At 30.8% G+C, this 21,145-nt stretch overlaps 1 protein-coding gene across 17 annotated transcripts in view; it reads left to right on the top strand.

The window, feature by feature from the left end:
- LOC143044208 (PDZ and LIM domain protein 7-like) overlaps nt 1-21,145 on the top strand; it is a 58,604-nt gene that overhangs the window by 3,886 nt on the left and 33,573 nt on the right. For 14 of the 17 annotated variants that reach the window (XM_076216121.1, XM_076216115.1, XM_076216114.1 and 11 more), the window contains exons 3-4: nt 6,262-6,297; nt 20,328-20,442. In XM_076216121.1, the coding sequence (XP_076072236.1) occupies nt 6,262-6,297; nt 20,328-20,442 (151 nt within the window). Of the gene's footprint in view, nt 1-6,261; nt 6,298-11,143; nt 11,174-20,327; nt 20,443-21,145 lie in introns of all 17 variants that reach the window. The other 3 variants (XM_076216120.1, XM_076216119.1, XM_076216116.1) reach the window with 2 other exon arrangements.

Raw genomic sequence — 21,145 nt, 5'->3', positions numbered from 1 at the left:
GGTTTGCTGTTAATCGGAATAAACGTTAATACATTGTACATGTATGAATTCAATGTTGTATACATAACTTCAGGGGATTTTGTTGTAAGATATTGAGTTCTAAAATTAATATTTGAGGGTTACATAGTCTACTTTCCTTATTATGCATTCTCTTAATTTTTACCAGAGAGTTAGAATAATATAAAGTAGCTACTGAGTCTCCAGAGTAAGACTGAAAAGTTTATGCATAACCAAATATGTAGCTTCATAAGGGGATCCATACAAAATCTGCCTGAGGACTCTGATGTTGATTAAATCACTCATTTTAAATGGTGATTGTTGGTGAAATAAATTGATACCGCAGGCGCGGATCCAGGGGGGGGGGGGGTTCCGGGGGTTGGAACCCCCCTTTTTTTTGGACGATCAATGCATTTGAATGGGGACATGTAATTGGAACCCCCCTTTTGTCCTGGGTTAGAAACCCCCCTTTTTAAAATGGCTGGATCCGCCCCTGTACCTATAAAATTACTACCTTCTCATGTTATAGAAATTTATCTCCATTTATGAACCTATTATGAATATACAGAGTGAATCATTTTCAGTCACTAGAATTCGGTGCAATGTTAAAAATCGTGAATGAATTTTAACTAAATCACCTTGTTTATACTGTATTGTTTATTTAACGTCACAGTATAATTTCAGACATACTTAGACTATGACAGACTTGTATTCATACTACAATACATGTACATAGGTCATTTAAGTTCTCGAATTACATGTGGTTTAACCACAAACATTTAACGAATAGGATTGAAACTATTAAAGGTTACAATATTATACAAATAAGTAAACAAGCGGTATTAATTATGAAATCATATAAGGATTGTTGTACTGATTTTGAGTCAACATTTTGGTGCAGATTATGCATAGATTTCTTGGAGACAAATAGTTTTAATTAATTATGTATATTTAATTGTTTCAAAGTATGACTTAAAAAATTTCACAAATGATTAGGATAGGCATAATGATAAATACATCACCTACGTAATACATGTAGTATAAAGATCTTGTAGCTCTTTATAGCTTTGTTTTTCATAAGATGAGACTATTGATGTAGTTTCACAAAGGACCACCAAAATTTTGCAAATGACGTACACAATTTTGGTATCTATGCAATAGAAATAAAAGTGAAGACCATCAGATTTTCTTTATGGACCACCAGGGAAATTTGTTTTGATAACTGGGGATGTAAATTTGTACATGTCTAGATAAGATAAGTTACTTTAATGATGAGCAAAGTATGGGCTTTTCTCATTATTGAGGGCTGTATGGTTGCCTGTTATAACTTATATTCACTTCATTTAACTTTGGTGGATAGATGTCTTATTGGCACTCAAACCACTGCTCCTTATTTATCTATAAAGAATTATGAATTGCATCTCTTTTCAACAAAGTATAGGAGGGACTGGGACATACTGTTTATGTAAAACATGTACTGTTAAATTGAATTTCTCTCCACCTGATGTTACCCCTTTTCTACTTTTCATCCTCATACTACAACGTAGTCAATTATAGTTCGACCTTCTTAGCCATTAAATCATGGAAGTCAATGAACTTTTGTATTGTCTCATGTAGATTATCTGTTTGTGAAGGCCATAATATTTGGCACCAGGACCCATCTGACTGCCATTATCAGAAAAGAAATACATGTGTGTTGTTTTGTTTTGATTTAGGGAAGCAGATGAGGGGGGTCAGTCAGTAACCAGTTGCCTGTTGCTGCATATTTTAAATAATTCTGAAAAAATTCTGCCATGAATCCCTAATACATGTACATGTAACAGACCAGAATCTTGAAATTGTCTTTCCTGATTCTTACTAAACAGTTTTGTTTCACATTGTAATGAATGTTATTGTTGCCAGAGAACTGATAATTAGACTTTTGGCTTGGCATTCCTTGGCACATGTTTCTGATAGTGGTAGATATATCTGCATATTTTATGTTATTTCTGATTGAGATCTATTTTCACACTTTCATAATCTTACGTAAACATTCTGATTACATGCAGTTGATGCTGTAAATCCTTTTTTTTTTTTTTACTTTTTGGCAGGAAAATACCTCAAATTAGAATTAAAGTGCAGAAAACAATTACATACAAGTATAAATTTAAAAAAAATGATTTTACTTAATTTTCATGTGCTTAATGTACATAGGCTATGTTTTTGTATGTGAGTAAGTAGTAATCGGATATATGTTTTAGTGAAAATATAGACCTAGTAAAGCTCTTATCCCAAACCTGTCCTTTTATGTCGATAAATAAGTTGGTACATCAATCAGGAAAATAAATTGAAAAAGTAGACAACCCCATCAAAATCTTGACTTAAGGAGCGTGAATCAGCAATATTAATTTTGATAAATTTAGTTTTTCTTAGAAAGTAGGAAGGTATAGAGGACTATTGGACTATTGTCCTTGTTTTTGTTATGACACATTACATAAAACATGTATAATATGCCTTATATCTGCTTCACCTATACACTTATCTGCATGCCATATTTATAATTACCTCAAGGTAAAAACAACATATATAATTTGTATTAATTATGGACAATAATTCAAACAAAATTTTACCTGATGGAATTCTTATACAGTGAAATCTACAATATTTAAATGTTTTGAGGCAAAATACCAGCTGGTTATACTGACTTCAAATTTCATTGTCAGCTGACTTTTGGTCAGAATTAAAAATGCTGGTTCAAAGGCTGTTGATTCTTGGTAGCAACTTTTCAATGATATAGGAAATTATACAGTTGTTGAATTTGTGAATATAATTGAGAATTGAAATGGGGAATCTCTCAAAGAGAAAACAATACGACCAAAGAGCAAAAACAAATGAAAGCCACCAATAGTTTAACATAGTGTAAAAATACTGCATCAGGAGGGGGGCTTCAGCTCACTGGTTTCAAGCATATTAGAAATTTGTACTTCAGTGATAAATTGAATTTATTAGTATAGTTCAAGTTTACCCATGAAATCCACGCAAATTATTACAAATAAAAACTTAAGAGTTATTATTAGGCAATTTCTGTCAGACATCTGGTCGTGTGGTCAAACAACTTTTGAAGCTATAAATTGCATTTTCAGCTCTGGTATATATATTCTCTTGTCTTTCTCTTGGTAATCATGGTAATGTAAATAGGAAATTGCCCCCAGTTACCCCCAGATATGCATTTGCTGTACATTTGTACATACAATTACCATATGGTATTACATATGTATTCTGTTACTGTTATTGCTATGATCCTGTCTTTCCTGAGGGAAACATCTCTAATTCTCGTTTGTTAATTATGTATTTGAATAACTTTAAGCATATTTTCCCCACACACTCTCAAGGACAACAACGTTTATATCTTATATAAGATTTGTTTTTTCTAAATACCTATATAATGTTTTAAAAGTTCATTGCAATAACAGTAAAATATGTGATTTTTATTTTTTTTAAATTTTCATATTTGCACATTTTTTTTATTGCACAGTCTGATAAATTTTAATAAATAAATGATAAAATTAAATGTATTGAACAGAGTCAGTGTTCTACTTAATCTGTGTCTGTGCATGTTTCATTGTACATTAAACAGATATCTTTTGATATGGAAAATAATAAGGTTTTTGTACAGACTCATGAATCATCACAAATTAAAACTCCACCCTGGCTAAGATATTGTAAACTGTTTGGAGAAAGGTATTTGCGGGGTCACTTGGAAAGAAGAAAATCCATAAAATATATCATAATAATTGACAATTTCAAGTTGTAAATCAATTCCATATATACATGTAGTATTGAATATTGAAGACTTTATCAAATTGTCACTTTGTTGGATGGTTCACCTTGTATCCCTGCACATTTAATATTACTGTAAATTTTCACTCAAGTGATCATTCATTATGCAACAAGGGAATGACAGAACAGGAATCCAGTAATGATGCATCATCTTATACATGTTATACTGCTGTATTTTATGGTTCCAGTACAATTGCACAATATACGAGCTGTGCGTCAAATTTTAATCAATTTTATGGGAATATCAATACACCTGTTAATATATATTTGGATTGAAAAATCTATATTCAAAATTAATTAAAGCTGTTACTGTTTAAAAATTGAGATAAAAAAGAACCCTACGAAACAGATCAGAAGTCATCATTTATTTGGTATTTGATTGATTGATTGTTGGTTGTTTAATTCTTTGTGTTTGAATGTTCCAATGTAAATCAAAGTCTTAAACATATACATGTAAACGTTTATCCAATGCAGATCATATGATGTATTCAGGTCCTACAACCATCAAAATCCTACTTAATATTATAAGGTTTCTGGTAGGTTTTTGCGACTTCCGCCCTTTTCTACCTGTATGGTCGAGTTCTTTTTTTCAGCATTTAAGACCTAATCATTTCACAGCTGGAAATTCTGGTATTACAAGTCCCTTTACATGTGTATCAGAATTGAACACTTGACTTTGTATACAGACAAACCAGTTACCAAAATATGAACTTTAATACAACAAAAGATGTTGAATAACGTGTCTAGCAGATCTACGAATTCCTCAATCACAGCAGGAAAGTTTAATATAATTTAAACTTCATACAAAGTGCTTTTAAAATACACACTTAAATTAAACAAGCCAAACGCTGATAACTCTAATCCTAAGCAACAAAGGGTATGATAAAAATTCTTATTTTGTGAACATTGAATAATGATTTGTGTACATACACAGGTCATGAATATGAGAAATAAATTATTTTGGGGAAGCTTTACATTAAATGTCAGTTTGAAAATAGTGAAAATTTGATAAAGGGTTGAGGTCCGAAAATTGTGCAAATTTTTAAGGACAATTAATTAACATGTGCAATACTATTTTTAAAAATACCGTTAACTGAAATCCCACACAAGGCAGGTACATGTAACCCCCCCCCCCCCCCCTCTATATGGAAGTTGATACAATGTGTATCAAAAGGTCCTTTTTTTCAAGATGGTCATCTGCTTTAAAGAGTTTTCTTTAAATTTTCTGTCAAATGACTGTTTGTTCAAACTTTTAATAAACAACTACATAAACCAAATGTTTATCCTTAAGTTTTTATTGCAAAAAGTGAGACCCTGACAGTATTTACAGAATTTATACAATATACAAAATGAATCTATCAGTTACTTTAATTTGAGAATGCTTATAGATCTTGTTTTTCATGTCATTCCTGTTAGTTTCTTGTACACATGTATCAATTTGTCATCTCAAACATTAAATGTATCTGTTGCAGGACAGAGTCCTTTCAAATAAACAGCCGCTATTGGTCAAATGGTACTAAGTTCTTTCTTTTCTCTTATTTTATAAGGAGTTTATAAATTGATTGGTGTTACCATCCTCAGAGTTGAATTACTGGATGAATACTGGATTGATGCTAGTAAACAAATAGATTGCTCATTGTAAAAGGTTGACTGATGTATGCTATGTTTCTATTTAAAGTCATCAAAGGTATTACCATGGCTTATAGTTTATTTCCCCCAGTCAAGCACACAGGACTCATTAGTGGCACTCAAATCAAAGCATTTGGATTGGCAAATTAATTAGAAGTTGAAGAACAAATAAATTAGAAATTGAAAACAGCTGCTCTAAATCTATGTGTATAAAAAAAATGTTTTAGAAAAAATTATAAACAATGAATTTATAGAAAATTACGGTTGAAAATCTGTAGTCAAGTGTTTCTCTCCACAGTAATTGTTATACAAGAATAGGAGAGACATTAATATCTGTATCATGACTACATTGAGCAAATAGCAAAATTTCAGAATTCTACTGTTGAGTAGGGGATCACTTTACTCGAATGATTCAGCTCCCTCTATCGTTCAGTGTCCTCTAAATGTAGCAATCAATAGTGAGTTTGAATATATTGACTGTTATTTGGATGGAGAGTTGTCTCATTGGCACTCATACCACATCTTCCCATGTTCCTATATCTATGTAAGTTTTGTCCGGGATCACTCCATAAAAAATGAGAGTCCTGACCTTTAATTGAAATTCAGAAATAGCATGCTGATGTGCTAGTTTGTCAATGTATTGGAGGTGAAGATGGTAAAGGGAGATCATTTGTACTCAAACTAAGTGTGTTTTAGTCCGACCAGCATGAATGAGGGTATTGTCAATGGCAATTTATTGTTCCTGTAAATGCATGAATCGTTTACGAATGTAAGAAATTAGGAAATTTCATCATCTTTTTATTATCTATTTTCAAGAATTCGAGATAAAAGAGGTATAAATAAATTGATCGGGTAAGTACATGAATGAAATGTGAATGAATATTTAGTAACTCATTTTGTTTAGAGACTAACTAAACCAAAGAATATTAAAGAGTAGAATCTCACAAAAAAACACCTGAAATTTCAAGTGGTCCTTGGTGTTTTGATAATCTACTCATTAAAATTTTTCGGCCATAAGTCAGTATTGTTAGTAAGAAGTTTACAAAATAACACTTTTATTAAACTTTGATCTTTCGTTGGCAGTTTTAACGAAGGTCTAAGTTTTATAATTAGCTCAGCCTGAATATTTTGAAATAAAAATGGCATGTTCAACAATGTTAACACTTCATGTCATTTCCATGGAAACTTCACTGAAGTTTTCAGTGTAAACATTAAAAAAGTATATTTAATTTGTACTTTATATAGTATGATTTTTATAGAGAGTTAAAACTTTGCTTATTTAACAGTCTTGAAGCCACACAAAATTAATTACCTGTCTTTGGATAATTATTAAAGCAAACATATATTTGCTATTTGGGGAGATTTTTTTTTTATTTAAAACAAAACAAATAAGTAGAGTTTTTAAACATGGATCACAATTCATATTATCAAAAATCTGTATTTTACTCAGATTAATATGAATTTTCTATAAAGGACCCATTTAAGTTTTTGGCAAATCTACCTTGGGATTTAAGAAAAATAATTTTTGCTTTCCAAATTCCAGAAGAAATATATAGATATCAGTAAAATTATGCCCCTTAAATATTAAGAACAATCTGTTCATATTCCATTAGCAAAGCATGAACTAGAGTTGAAGGTTTAATATAGAATGTTGTACATGTATAATGAAAAACATGGCTTAGTCAAGTAAGATGTAGCTTTGAAATTAAAAGCATGTTAAAATGAATTGTTGTTGTTGACTGAAGATTTTCATATAGAGTTATCTGCATGCAGCAGAATCTAATTCAGAATTTTAGTTTTTGATTTTTAACAATGAATGTTAATAGGGTAAAAAGATTTACTCTTGTCATCCATACATGCATATGCAAATTCTGATTTGATTACCTTTAAGTTTTGTATTTAGGCTACTTTTCTGATGTACTATTGAAAAAGATCAATATTGTCACAGTGTTCGTGTTTATGGATAGTTAATCTTGTTAAGCATTACTGTAATTAATGTCCTTGACAAAATTCAACAATGAGGTTGCTAAAACCTACATTCCACACTTGAATAACTTTGGTTAACTTTTAAGTTAAGGTTAAGGTCTATTATCAGAGATTTATTGTATGATGTCAGTGATAATAATCTCTGCAGCTTTCTGTACTTTTGAGATCAATACAGAAGAATTTAAGTGAACATTTTATCAAATCATTATGACAATGAAATGAGGACCAATTTAATGATATACAGGCATCTGAAAAATTGATTATTTGAAACTGAGATGAATCAAAAATTGCTTATGCAGTCAAATGTATTCTAAGAAGTTTTTGGTAATGGATAGTACAGCCAAAACTATTAAGAATGGTACTATCTATCACTTTAAATTGTTATAATAGTACCTGTATGTGTACCAAATTGTACTTTTATTCTTAAGCTTAAATGAAATCTGCTGAACAATGACTAAAATTTGTTTTTGTCTATGAGATATTTGTTAAAATTGCAAAACTGCAAAACTCCAAAACTGCGTATATACTTAATGTTAGATGCAAGAATTTAGGTACAAGTGTAAACATGTCTTGTCTGGTAATACACCTTATCGCTATTTGTCCGCCATTACTCGAAATCACACAGGTTCCCGTAAAATTTTGACGTCATAAAGCAAAATATCTGACGCCACAATGGAAAAGTGATTGTTGTGTGCGTCAAAAATTCGAACGGCCGGGTCACCCGGGATTAGCGATAAGGTGTATACATAGATAGAAGGGTTTTAAATTTGTTAAATTGTTAAGAACTTAAGAATGATACAGTTTCTAGAGATTCCAAGACACGTTTTAGGGGTTCTCATCAGCTTTATAAATGTTAAAGATTGAAACAGAGTCGCAGATCTGTAAAAGTACCAGAAATAACATTGTCTTGGCAGTCATACAAACGTTTTATCTAAATAGATACACATGTTACTGTGTAAAGAAGTGGGAGGACTGTTATTGATAATCTATATGTTCTTAAGATGGTTGTCAGATTTGCCAGAACTGCTTACTGCAAAAGAATAAAATATGATCAAGTGGTTGTTCAGCCACAAAAGATGGCAAATTACTCATTAAAGATGATTTTGGTTTAGTTACTTCTTAATTGAAGTTTATAATATATAAATATAAACATAAAAGAACGATATGACTGTCACACTTGAATATAAAATCATAAGCAGATGTGGTGTGATTGCCAATGAGAGCAATGATAGGTCACTGTAGGGTTTTCAATAATGACCAAAATCCATGCATATCATCAAACATGCTTCACATTTCTTTATCTGTTTAATTTAGTGTCCAGTGTTGACTTTGTCCATGCTGTTGCAGAAAAAGAAATCTTTTTTCGTCACAACAGAAAACTTAGGACTTTAATTTGCATACCAAGTTAGCTGTTTTGTAAATTTTTTCATTAGGTTAACAAGCACAGTATTCAGGCAAGTCATTAGAAGTGGTAGAATACATTACAAAATCCTTTTCAATTATTATTATCAATTCAAACCTTATTAGGCAACACACAATTAGGTTGTGTTTCATGCATCCCTAGTTTAACTTTAATTTTTGTTACATATATCTTGTTTTAATATTTGCCATATTAAAGACATCACAAAAATTTCTGAAATTACAGTAGTCTATTTAAAGATAAAATATTTAATTAAAAATAATTTATCTGCATTTGGGTTGACATCATAAAACTTTGCTCAGTGCTTGGAGCACAAAAATCCTGCTTGAAACATGAAATCCAGCATTTTGATTGGTTGATTATCGAGTTAGAGTACAAAAAAACTGTTCGAAAGTTTTATGGACGCAAGGCCTGGTTAAACTACATTTGTTTCTACATACTAGAGTATTTTTCTGTCATTAAGTTTGTTTAGACCTGCCCTATTTTTTTTCTGTCAGGAGAGACAAGATACAAGCAAATATATTTTGTTTGGCCTTGTTAAACTTTTTTCTTCTGTTCTCCAGGTGTGAAGCTACCTTATAATTACCTTCATTAAAGGTAAATGACTTATTTCTAACATTCATTGTTATTGTTTATTAGGTAGATGTTAGATAAAAACCATAAATTAGGCTGTCTGTGGTTAAACCAACCATTAAAATTACTGGACTGGCAAATCATGATTCATAACTTTTCTGACTTTTTAGTCTGTATTTTTAAATTTTAAATGATAGTTCATCAAAACTTCTTGTGATTAGGCAGAAGAGAGGTATTATTACAGACATCTTATTTACCCATTTTGTTCCCCAAGCATCTAAAAGCAAGGGCCTATTAGTATTGTATCCAAAATTTGCCTAGGAACTTGCAATATGTTTAAGGTCTGATGGTGTCTGGTACAAATTGAAAAGTAGGGACAACTTTAAGGGATATCTAATAAAAACAGATAACCAAACCAACTTTAATTGTATAAAAAAATAAGCCCCCCTCTCCCTCAATGCATCCAAGAAATTGGTCTGAGCTCTCATTTCTGATTGCTTCATATAAGCAGTAATCCTTGATTAATTTTTGAGACTCGGGCAGCTCAATTTAAAAATCAAACTGATTTCATCTTGTGGAAATATTGAGTAGGTGTGATTGTAAGACTTGGATATAAAAGAAAAAAATATTTTGTATTTGGCAAGTTGTCCATTGTTACCTTGGAAATATTGAAGTGTGTTGAAACATACATAACCAAGATGCATCCTCCCTGAAAACTTTTATCCCGATCTTTTATCTAAATGGCTCCCCAGAACGTTAAACACTATAAACTATATGAAACATTTCAATATATTCTATTTGATAAAATCATAATGTTTTAACGAATTATCTTAAAAGATAAATACAATGTTGTATTTATAAAGAGTCATGCTAATTTCTGCAAATAAGTTTTTTTGCTGATGCGTTTTAGCCTCCTACGTTAAACATAACATTTTTTGTATGAAAGCACTTTATCTGCAAAATATTTTCTGATGACGTCTATTTTCATTCCTGCATCAGTTATATTTGTTTCTCAGGTAAAAACAAAGTTCATCTTCATCACTGATTTGTTTTACATCAAAAATAGTTGCATAGATACTCTCATGTTTTCTGATGTAAGAACTTAATCACTTTGTTTTCTTTCAGCTTTATTTTAGATTTTTAGTGACTTGATTTATTAAATTATCATTGATAAGTTTTATTTTTAGTAAGCACTCAGTCAAAGTTTATTGACTTTCAAGCAAATTTAAGTAAACGACATCTTTTGAAAATGCTTGTTTCATGTTCAAAAAATTAATTTTTCACTTAGAAGTTGTCATATTTGCATATTCCAATTTCCTCCCAATGTCCTCTGAAAATCTATGCATTTTTAAAAGCAGCTGTATTCTGCTCTTTGATCAGGATGTTGTCTCTTTGACACATTCCCCATTTCAATTCTCAATTTTATTTAGATTATTTTCAAAAACTTGTAGTTCATGTTCATTCTACAAAGGACTACAAAGGTAGATTGTATTTAATTTTGCCGATTATGCACCAGGATCAGCTATGATCATCTCAAGGTACTAGTTGTTAAACTCTTAATAAAAAGTAATTGTTAAACTCTTAATAAAAAGTAGTTGTTTAACTCTTAATAAAAAGTAGTTGTTAAACTCTTAATAAAAAGTAGTTGTTAAACTCTTAATAAAAAGTAGTTTTTAAACTTTGAATAAAAAGTACATGTAACATTGATATATTTTACAGAAGAAACCTAGACCAGTATGTAGATACAAAGTAAGTCTAGAATATCATGTGGTTTCTAGGAACATATCATTGCAGCGCTTCTTCTTGTGGTGAAAAGTCATTAATTGCCAAATTCTTGTCATCTTATTGTGGTACACTACAGCTTAGGTGAATTTTGCCATGTCTACCTGTCACTTATAATAGTGCATCATACCCAGATTGAATATTTTCAAAGGCTGCAAATTTTTGTGTTAGATTGGGTATATTTAAACAACAAATTTCAACTTGGATAAGGAATCTTTCAAATAAATCTGATTTTATAATTTATCAGTACTAATTACTTTTCAAATGGGATTGTGATTGCACCCTACTTTTTCTATGATGAGGAAGGTAACTTTAGATTATGCAAAAACATTGGGCATCTCAAGCTAAGAATCTTTCATTTTTACAAGATTCTGCATGTTCAAATTCAATACCCTTTTTGTGAATGAAAAGAAATTGCATTTTTATTTTATACAGGGGACCATCTAGATGTTTTGACTACTCTGTGCCCAAATCCACAGTGGATAGGTAGAAACAAGGAGGTTATATTAGAAGGAGAGTGAACACTCTGCTTGATACAAAATTAGCATCCCCAGGATAGCAGTTCGATCAGAGAAAAATGATAAAAATATAAAGAAACCGACATGTTTATCACCCACTTGACATGGCCCTCTGATGTACCGGGCTGTTACCGCGAGTAGTTCGGGCTATTAGATAAATCGCATATGTCACGTGATTGTTATCGGTGACTGAGTCATTAAAGTTCAGGTGTATTTTTAGTTACAGTGCAGTGCAAAGGTGTTTATGATTTGGAAAAAGATTTGACGCGCAATTTCAAAATCAACCGTCTGTCTACGGTGAAAAAAGATAAAGAAATGACAAAGTTATGAGGGTTTAAAGGAAAGTTAGTGAGCGATTTTTATTCAACACTACATTGCTTTAAACAAAGATTTTCGCTTCACCTGTCAATTTCTGCTTATGAGAATTGGCAGGTAATAATCATAGAAAATATACGAATATGCAAAGTACTTTAGTTACGGTGACCGGTAACGACCGGAAGGAATATTTGCAATTGAAACATAGAGAATTTATCGGGGACATCGTAAAAGTGACTTTCTGTTATGACTGTTGAAATTAACATTGACGGCAATAAGACGGATATTCGTTTTATTTCTATTGGTAATAAGTTTACTTTTAACATAAAATTTTAATTTTTAATTACTTAATAAAACATTTCACAAAAAATCTGATTAACATTTCAATAATTGTATATCCGGTCAGTTTATGACACCTCGGGTGTTTCCGTTCTTACTCGGGTATGTTATTAGGACAACCCAAAATCTCCCTCTGTGACAGAGTCGATCTCAACTAATTAACACCCACTTACAGAAAAGTCGGTAACATTTTATGTGTAATTATCGTCTTTCGTCCTCTCTCCTTCTAATATAACCTCCTTGGTAGAAATGACAAAATCCACTAAGACTGTTATGTATTTGTCTTTTTGTCTTCATATCAATCAACAGATCTACTCACTAATAGGTTGTAACAGATGTGGACACAAACATTTTATGATAACTGCATGAATGTACATGTCATTGTTGGTGTCTGTGTTTTTCATGATAACTTTTATTTTAGTTGACAATGAATTTTAGCACAAAATGAAGGTTTAGTTAAATTTTGGTTGTTACAGGTATTAAATGATCTTTGGTCCATTAAGAAAATCCCTGTTTATGTTGTGAAGCTCTTAGTATTTTAGTAATTCCAATTCAAAGGACAAAAAAATCTAAAATGTCTAATTTTGTTGGTTTGTGGACTAAGGAAGCTATTGTTTACTTGCATAGGCAGTTCTTTTACATTACATTCTTTATTTTAATTTGCTAGTTAGAGTTAGGAATGCCTTTAGTGCCATTTGTATTAACCAAACTTTCAGAGAGCCATGTACAAGCTTACAGTTTAATGCCAAGGTCAAGGGCAAGCGTCTCTATAGTTTAGATAAACAAGTCTATGCCTAAAGCTGCCTTAGTGGTCAACTCAATTGAAAAGTCAGTTTTTGACCCCTGGCCATCCAAAATTTATTATTTTTAAGTTAAAGGTCACCTCTCAGACTCTTATACATTCAGTGTTATTTATCCCAAAGGTAAAACCATCATAAACAGAAACGTTTATCATTTCCAGTATAACCAAGCATTCAAATATCAGTAAGGCATAATTTCATATCTTATTGTTTTACAATTGATTAATGTAGGAAAGTATTAGTGGAATCAAATTCTAACAATTTATATGTATTTTATCAGTTAAGTATTTTTTGCCCCATTGGCAGTTTTCTTCTTACTTGCTCGTAGAGAGAACTGGAGATGTTCCAAGAATTTGGCAGTGATGGGTTTTATTCCACTGAGGAGAATAACAGCTGATCACAATTAACAAAACTTACAATAAATAACTATAGTGTTAATTTCATATTTAGAACATTAATGACAGATTTACACAATTATACAAATTAAACTGTTTCTTTAGGTGTTGGTCAATTATGAAAATCTCATTTCTATATCTATCTTTATATACTTAATCATTTCTTTTCCATTAAAACCAATTAGCACAGGGGTTAATTTCTATTATAAAAATCATCAGTTAGCTGTTTTGAGATGTTAATTAATGCACAGCAGAAATATGATTCTTGTATTTACAATGGTTGCATAGTTATGTTGAGGCATTACAGAATCTTTTTAACAACTGTTAGCTGTTACAAAAGTTCAAGAGTAATATTTTTTGGATTCTGTCATCTTTTAACCTTTCCTGGTTTAAGATTTTCCTGGTTGCCATAACAGCAATTTTGAATTTAACAGCAAAAATCGGTTTAATCGTCTTTGGCAGCAATCAAATGACTGACCCACAACTTACAAAGTTGGTTACAGTGACTTGACTGTTAGTGTTACTCTCCACCAATTGCAACTCCTTCAAAATTATGACCAAATTGCAATTTGTTTTATAAAATCAAATTGTTCAACTGGTCAGAAATTTGAACCAACTGCTGTAGAAAACCACAGCCAAGTCATGAAAGTGCAAGGTGATAAAATAAAACATACTTACAATCCTATAAGACTTTAACTCCACTTTAATGATGTTGTGACAAAATTAGTTTATCAGTTTGTATAGTTATATTATATTCATTTCCATGCTGAAGGGGAACTGTTTATTTTGAATTGCTATTAAATTGTCCAAACTAAGCTTTCATATAGTTTTTCTTTCTAAAAGTATTCTATATTTATAAGAATCAGACATTATGTGAATTAAAATATTTCATATTCGGTAAAATATGTGTAAAATTGCAGTATATGTTTGTAGGAAGTTTCCATGGGGGAGATAATAACTTTGCTTTCAAAAAGTCTTTATTGAAAAGAATAATATTTTAGGTTATCTCCCCTGAAAACTTATCAATAGCATATTGTTATTTCACACATATTTTACTGAATATATGATGTTTTATTTAAAATGATATCTGATTCTTATAAATATAGAATACTTTTAGAAAGAAAAACTATATGAAAGCTTAGTTTGGACAATTTTATAGCAATTCAAAATAAACAGTTCCTCTTCAACATGGAAATGACTATAATATAACTATACAAACTGATAAACTAATTTTGACACATCATTAAAGTGGAGTTAAAGTCTTATAGGATTGTAAGTATATTTTATTTTATCACCTTGCACTTTCACATTTTGACTGAACAATTTGTTCAATATTCTGACCAGTTGAACAATTTGGTTTAATAAAACAAATTGCAATTTGGTCAAAATTTTGAATGAGTTGCAGTTGGTGGAGAGCAACACTAACAGTCAAGTTACTGTAATATGCAAATGCAGGCATTTAATGCCACCCTCCCCCTAATGATCACTTCTCCCTTAACTGTTCATATGATATTGTTTTCTTTTAGTTTAACCTAAACAAATAACATTGCACCTAACAATCAACATCTGACTGAAATTGGAATAACTGGACAGTTCTGTTTCCTAATACATATAAAATACATAAGAAATTTACATAGAATCTTACAGTGCTTATCCAGTGACCTTTGGGGTATCACAATAGCAATGGCCAAAACAGTTTACCAAATTGCAGTTAGATTTCTTCTCCAACTAACTGATCAACTGGTAAAATGTTTTAGCAGATTGCTCAAGTGAAATGTTGTTAGTATGAAGTGAGTGCTGTGAAATCAAAAGTAATACTTACCATCCAGATCCAGTTAGTTGATACCTTTATCATTTGTTTCAAACACAAAAATGGCTTACTATAGTATGAGTCACTGAATAAGAAGGTCTAATTTTGACATGGAAACTTCTATCATAAATAGATTTTATAAATAAATAGTTCAAACCATTGTTTTGTAGATGTATATTTTATAGCTTTGTCTTCTAAGACAAAGTTCTTGTGTAATTATGATTCGTATAATATTTTCTATACAAATTACTGATCTGCTGGCATTAAAGGGAAATAATTTTTATTGAGTTATTGTACACTAAAAAATTAATCAATGATACCTGTCTTTTGATTTTGCCTACAATTTTTTTCAAAATTTTAATCATCTTAAAAATAAATTTCATTGTTTCTTTTCAAAACAGAGGATAAAAGTTTAATAATCATAAAAGTAATGTTACAAACAAATTAAATGAGGAAAGTTGATATTTGTCAGACAAAAATTGTGACAACATTTTGCTGATTTTCAGTAATGTAAATTATTTCCCTTTAATGGTAGCAGATAAGTAATTGCTTTAGAAAAAAAAATCCAAATTACAATTATGCACTAACTTGTTGTTGGAAAACGGAGCTATTAATTATAGACTTACAAAACAATGTTTTCAACTATTTATTTATAAAATCTATTTATGATAGAAGTTTCCATGTCAAAATTAGACCTTCTTATTCAGTGACTCATATTATAGTAAGTCATTTTTGTGTTTGAAACAAATGACAAAGATATCAACTAACTGGATCTGGATGGTAAGTATTACTTTTGATTTTACAGCACTCACTTCATACTAACAACATTTCACTTGAGCAATCTGCTAAAATAATTTACTAGTTGATCAGTTAGTTGGAGAAGAAATCTAACTGCAATTTGGTAAACTGTTTTGGCCATTGCTATTGTGATACCCCAAAGGTCACTGGATAAGCACTGTAACTCATTTCATACAGTTTTAGATGTAGATTATAGAGTTAATATATTTACACTAAATTTAACATGAATTGTCCATTGAAATTTGTATACTGAATGTTTCTTGTCTTTGTCAGCTAAAGGTACAAAGAGCACGATAAGGGGAGGGAAACTAGTTGTACGGCTGCAGAATGTACAACTAGGTGGTAAATGTTATACATTCTCTAGGGAACCTGTACATACAAATATGCCATAGAAATTATAGAATCTTGTGTTAATGACGTAACGTTAAGAGTATATTAAGAGAAGGTTAGAAGATAAATGCCAGGTTTATTGGTTTAATTTTAGCCTATTTGTCTTTGTATGAAGAATAAAGTGTTTAAACAAGTTTTCCCACTGCAGTTCAGATTATAACATGTTTATACAGTGAATCATGCTGATGATGCACTTTAGATAAAACTAATTTCATTGTGTGATGATTAATATTCAAGATAAAAGACAATGTTTTAAGAGGTAGCCTTTATACATGTACCCTTTCTTATTTCCAAAGTCATATTCATTAGGATTGTTCTTCTGTTAATAAGCTGTCAGCTAGGATATAAAGAAATTGCCATGAGACATTTTGAGAAGATACTTTTATGTGTTCCATGGACTTAATGGTTGTTCTTTGCTTTGGTACATTTTTGTGCATAAGAATAATAAGATGTGGTATGATTACCAATGAGACAGCTATCCATTAAAAACTACAATGCAAAGATGTGAAAATTACAAATCTTCTTCAAAGAGCAAACTGAGGAGCGAACCTACTGTAGCTATTAAAAAAACCTTGCAATGAAAAAATATGAAACAATTCATATCCCAAATTTATTAACCAGTGGCGGATCCAGAACTTTTCCTAGGGGGGAGGGGGGTGCTGACTGACCTAAGGGGGGGCCCGCTCGAGTCATACTTCAGTGATTACCTATATAATTAACCAAATTTCCCCCCCCTGGATCCGCCTATGTTATCATTGAATATCAGCTACATCTCACCGTTAATGCTAGAGAAAGAGAGCTGTTTTTTTTTTTTGGTATAAAATATAAGAATTTCTCATTTATTCTTGGTCTGGAACTTTTCAGTTAATTAGATAGTTTTTTGCTGTTTATTTGAACCAGAGATTACAGATCAAAATATCATGACACTGTATGTACGCCCAAGTCACACAAGTTTCTAAACTGCGATTTCACCTTTCCTTAAATTATGGCTTTAAAGACATTTAAAAATGTATGTTGATATAATGTATTTGTAAAATCATAAACTTTCCTTATTTGCACTAAGATTATAAGTAAATAATCACGTAAGGTTAAGGATAATCTCGGTAAGTAAGTCTGGTTTACAAAGAAATTTTACTACCTCTTGAAAGATCGTTATTTATTTGGTCTAACATGGTTATTTAAGGTATTAAGATACTTTAATAACGATCAGGTGTTGAAACTGTTATTACACCTACTGTTTTATTACTCCAGTAGTTGTTGACCATTAAAGGGGACATTAATAGGTCATCTGCTGACCAACTGTAAATATTTCTCAAGTAAAATACTCTGTGCTTATTTTTGTTGCCCTATATTGGAGTTTTAAGTTTAAGAAATAAGATAGTCTCTTGGTAGCTTACTTGACAAAAAAAAGAACTGGATAGTTTGCATGTGCTTGGTACTAGAATGGATAGGGTGGATGGCTGTAATTGTAGATATAGAAAGTGAGGTGATTAAATGCTTCTTTCTAAGTTAATTTGTTAGCCAGAAAAACTCCATATTTACAGGAAATAAAACATCCAGTTGCAGCTTCAGAAACATATTTCTTAGCCATTTATTGAGGATAAGATCAGTTTCTGACAAGCTATATATATATATGTTTAGATGAGTTGTATATATATGTATATTTTACAGGACTATGTGTTAATTGTACTAAAATTGATACTAATCAGACATGTTTCAATTGACCTTGACCTCATATCAAAGCATTACTTTTTAGTCATTTGCCAGTATATATATGCATTATATGTGTTATTGGTCTATTTCTTTTATTTGATCCAAGAGGGATGTTTTTTCTGACATGTTTTGTTTGATTTTGACCTAATATCAAAATATTAATTTTTGAACAGTACGCAGTATACATGTTAAACATTTCTCTGCATCCACACTTTGATTAAGCTTGCAGTTATATTTTGAAATCAAAAAGTTATTTTTATTTTTTTCGACCTAACAATAGATTACAAATTCAATAAAACAAATTGGGCAATAATTTCCTCATCAACTTGAACATGTTGAAGTTTGAAAGTTTATTTCCTGTGATTGCTTTCAAACATTTTTTAATAAAGATTTTGATAGTGATAAGTTTCAAATTGTTGAATTGTAGTTAATATACATCAGAGATAAATGAATATAAACATATTGATTGAATTACTTGGGTGTAAAAAGTATGACATGTTTATGTGCAAACTGAAAAGAAAGAACATGGGATGAACTACAGATAACACAAATAAAATGAAATACTAAGAAAAAAGTATATTAAAAGAACAGCATTTACATTGCTAATATTCATCTTGACAGTTGTTGGTCGATGGAATATAAAACACTTACACTAAGGCTAGCAATTACAAATTAGGCACTTTAGCATCAAAGTGTTTTTTCCATGGTATCCACATGGTGATTTTTATTTGTAAACTTCTATTTCATTTGGTCTTTGCTGGAGAGTTGTCTCATTGGCAGTCATACAACATCATATTTTTATATACAATCAAATTATGTACAGGATTGATTGCAAAAAGCACTGCATGTCTAAATGGGTGCTATCCTTCAAATTTTATCATTCTATGTCTGACAATGGACTTTATAGGACATAGGAGCCAGAAAAATAGTAAATCTATCCTTGACACACAGATTTATTCCATACTGCTTTATAAATGGTTGTAAGCAAATACATGTACATGTATCATTCACTGAAGTGATGTCAGCATAGGAACACTATGTTGTATTATTTTTTTGTTAAAAGTAGGTTATTTTTTCAATAGAGTATTTTAAACTATAGGTACTGGATAGAGTTCACATGTAAATGTGCATAATTTAAGGAAATTATACAATAAGCTAATTGGCATTTTATAGGGAAAGGGAAGTAATTAAAATTGAAAAAAAAAACATTTTGTTTGTAAATTTTTGTTGCAATTTGTAAAAGATATCTAAAACTGCTTCCTTTTTATAGCTATACATACTATTTTGAGTATTGAAATTTGGAGAAAGATTTCAATTTTATATGCTAATATAAGGAATACACGCATTTTGATTAAATATGATTTTAAGGTAGAGAAGTGAAATTATGGGTTTTAAATAAATATTTCACACATTGTGATTATAAATAAAAGAACATCTCATTTGCATGCATATTTGTCTGGTATGATATAATAAAATATATATATCAAAATAGGATATAAAAATGTCAAAAATTTAGGCCTGACATACTTTTCCGTATCTGAAATATAAATAAAATTGAACACAGAGCACTTGTATTGAAATCTAGATTGTCCTATAAGAGTACATTCACATGAAACTTATGTGTATTAATGTACCTTTATAAGAAAGACTATGTGTAAACGTTATAAACTCTGTTACTTGCTATTTTCACAATTTAACTTTGGTTCAGACACATAAGTATTAGGTATGATAATTTTAGTTCCAAATTGACCAATGAAGGTGATAGCAGGTACTTTCATACTACAAGTTCTCAATGGTATAGCCATGAAGGTCGAATTAAAACTGGTTCAAAGTTATAAATATCATAAACTTGTTGGTGCATGAATTTTCTGATGACTGCAGTGTGATCCCATAGGGGGAACATCTTTACTCTATATGAATTTTTATTTTAATTCCTTGATTAATAATTAAGCATGGGATTAGATTTTCAACAATTTCATTTAAGAAAGAGCATATATCATTTTATTGTCTCAATATTCAGTATGATTTCTATCGTTTTTCCAGAGGTAGTACACCAACTCAAACCTATGTATCAACACCTCCTGTAGGAGCCTATAACCTTCAGGGCTCTGGTCCCACATCACCAGCTAGCACTGCCACTAGCAGTCCAGGAAGTCAGGTAGGTCATAGATAGTACCAGTGACGACCACATGCAGAATAAATCCTCTGAACCTAACACCATAGAGCTCAGGTCCTAACTAGTTGTGATGCACTTTAAGAAATGATGGATATTCAGGAATTTTCAATTTAGATTTAAAGAAGACAATTGTCTGTATAGATAAAAGAAGATGTGGTATGAGTGATAATGAGACAACTCTCCATCCAAGTCACAATTTGTAGAAGTAAACCATAATGGGTCAAAGTACAGTCGTCAGCATGGAGACTTGGCATGCATGTGTGCATCAAAACAAATAAAGATATACATGTTGACATTCATTTAAAAGGTTTCAGTAACAAAAAATTTGTAAGGGTTCCGCGGAACCCAGTGTCTCGCCTATTTTTGCTGTAAATTGCAGACTCAACAACAATGAGGGAAAAAATCAATAAAAATATTCCTCTTGTTACATGTACTATTTTATGATTGCAAGAAAATCTAAGTCCATTTAAAAGTAAATTACAGAAAAAACTGAGTAATCTTTTTACAAACTTTACTTCTGGATACAATATTATGATCATAAATAAGCTTCTGTCCAAGTTTGGTACAAACCCAGGATAGTTTAAGAAAGTTATTAAAATTTTTAAAACTTTAACCACAGAGTGAATGTAATGGTTCCCTGGAGAAAAACTAAGTCCATTTAAAAGTAAAATATGGAAAAAATGGA

Source organism: Mytilus galloprovincialis, chromosome 9 (assembly GCF_965363235.1).
Source record: "Mytilus galloprovincialis chromosome 9, xbMytGall1.hap1.1, whole genome shotgun sequence".
NCBI lineage: Eukaryota > Metazoa > Mollusca > Bivalvia > Mytilida > Mytilidae > Mytilus > Mytilus galloprovincialis.
The sequence above is the reverse complement of the archived record's forward strand: the minus strand, read 5'-3'. Positions and strand labels throughout refer to the sequence as shown.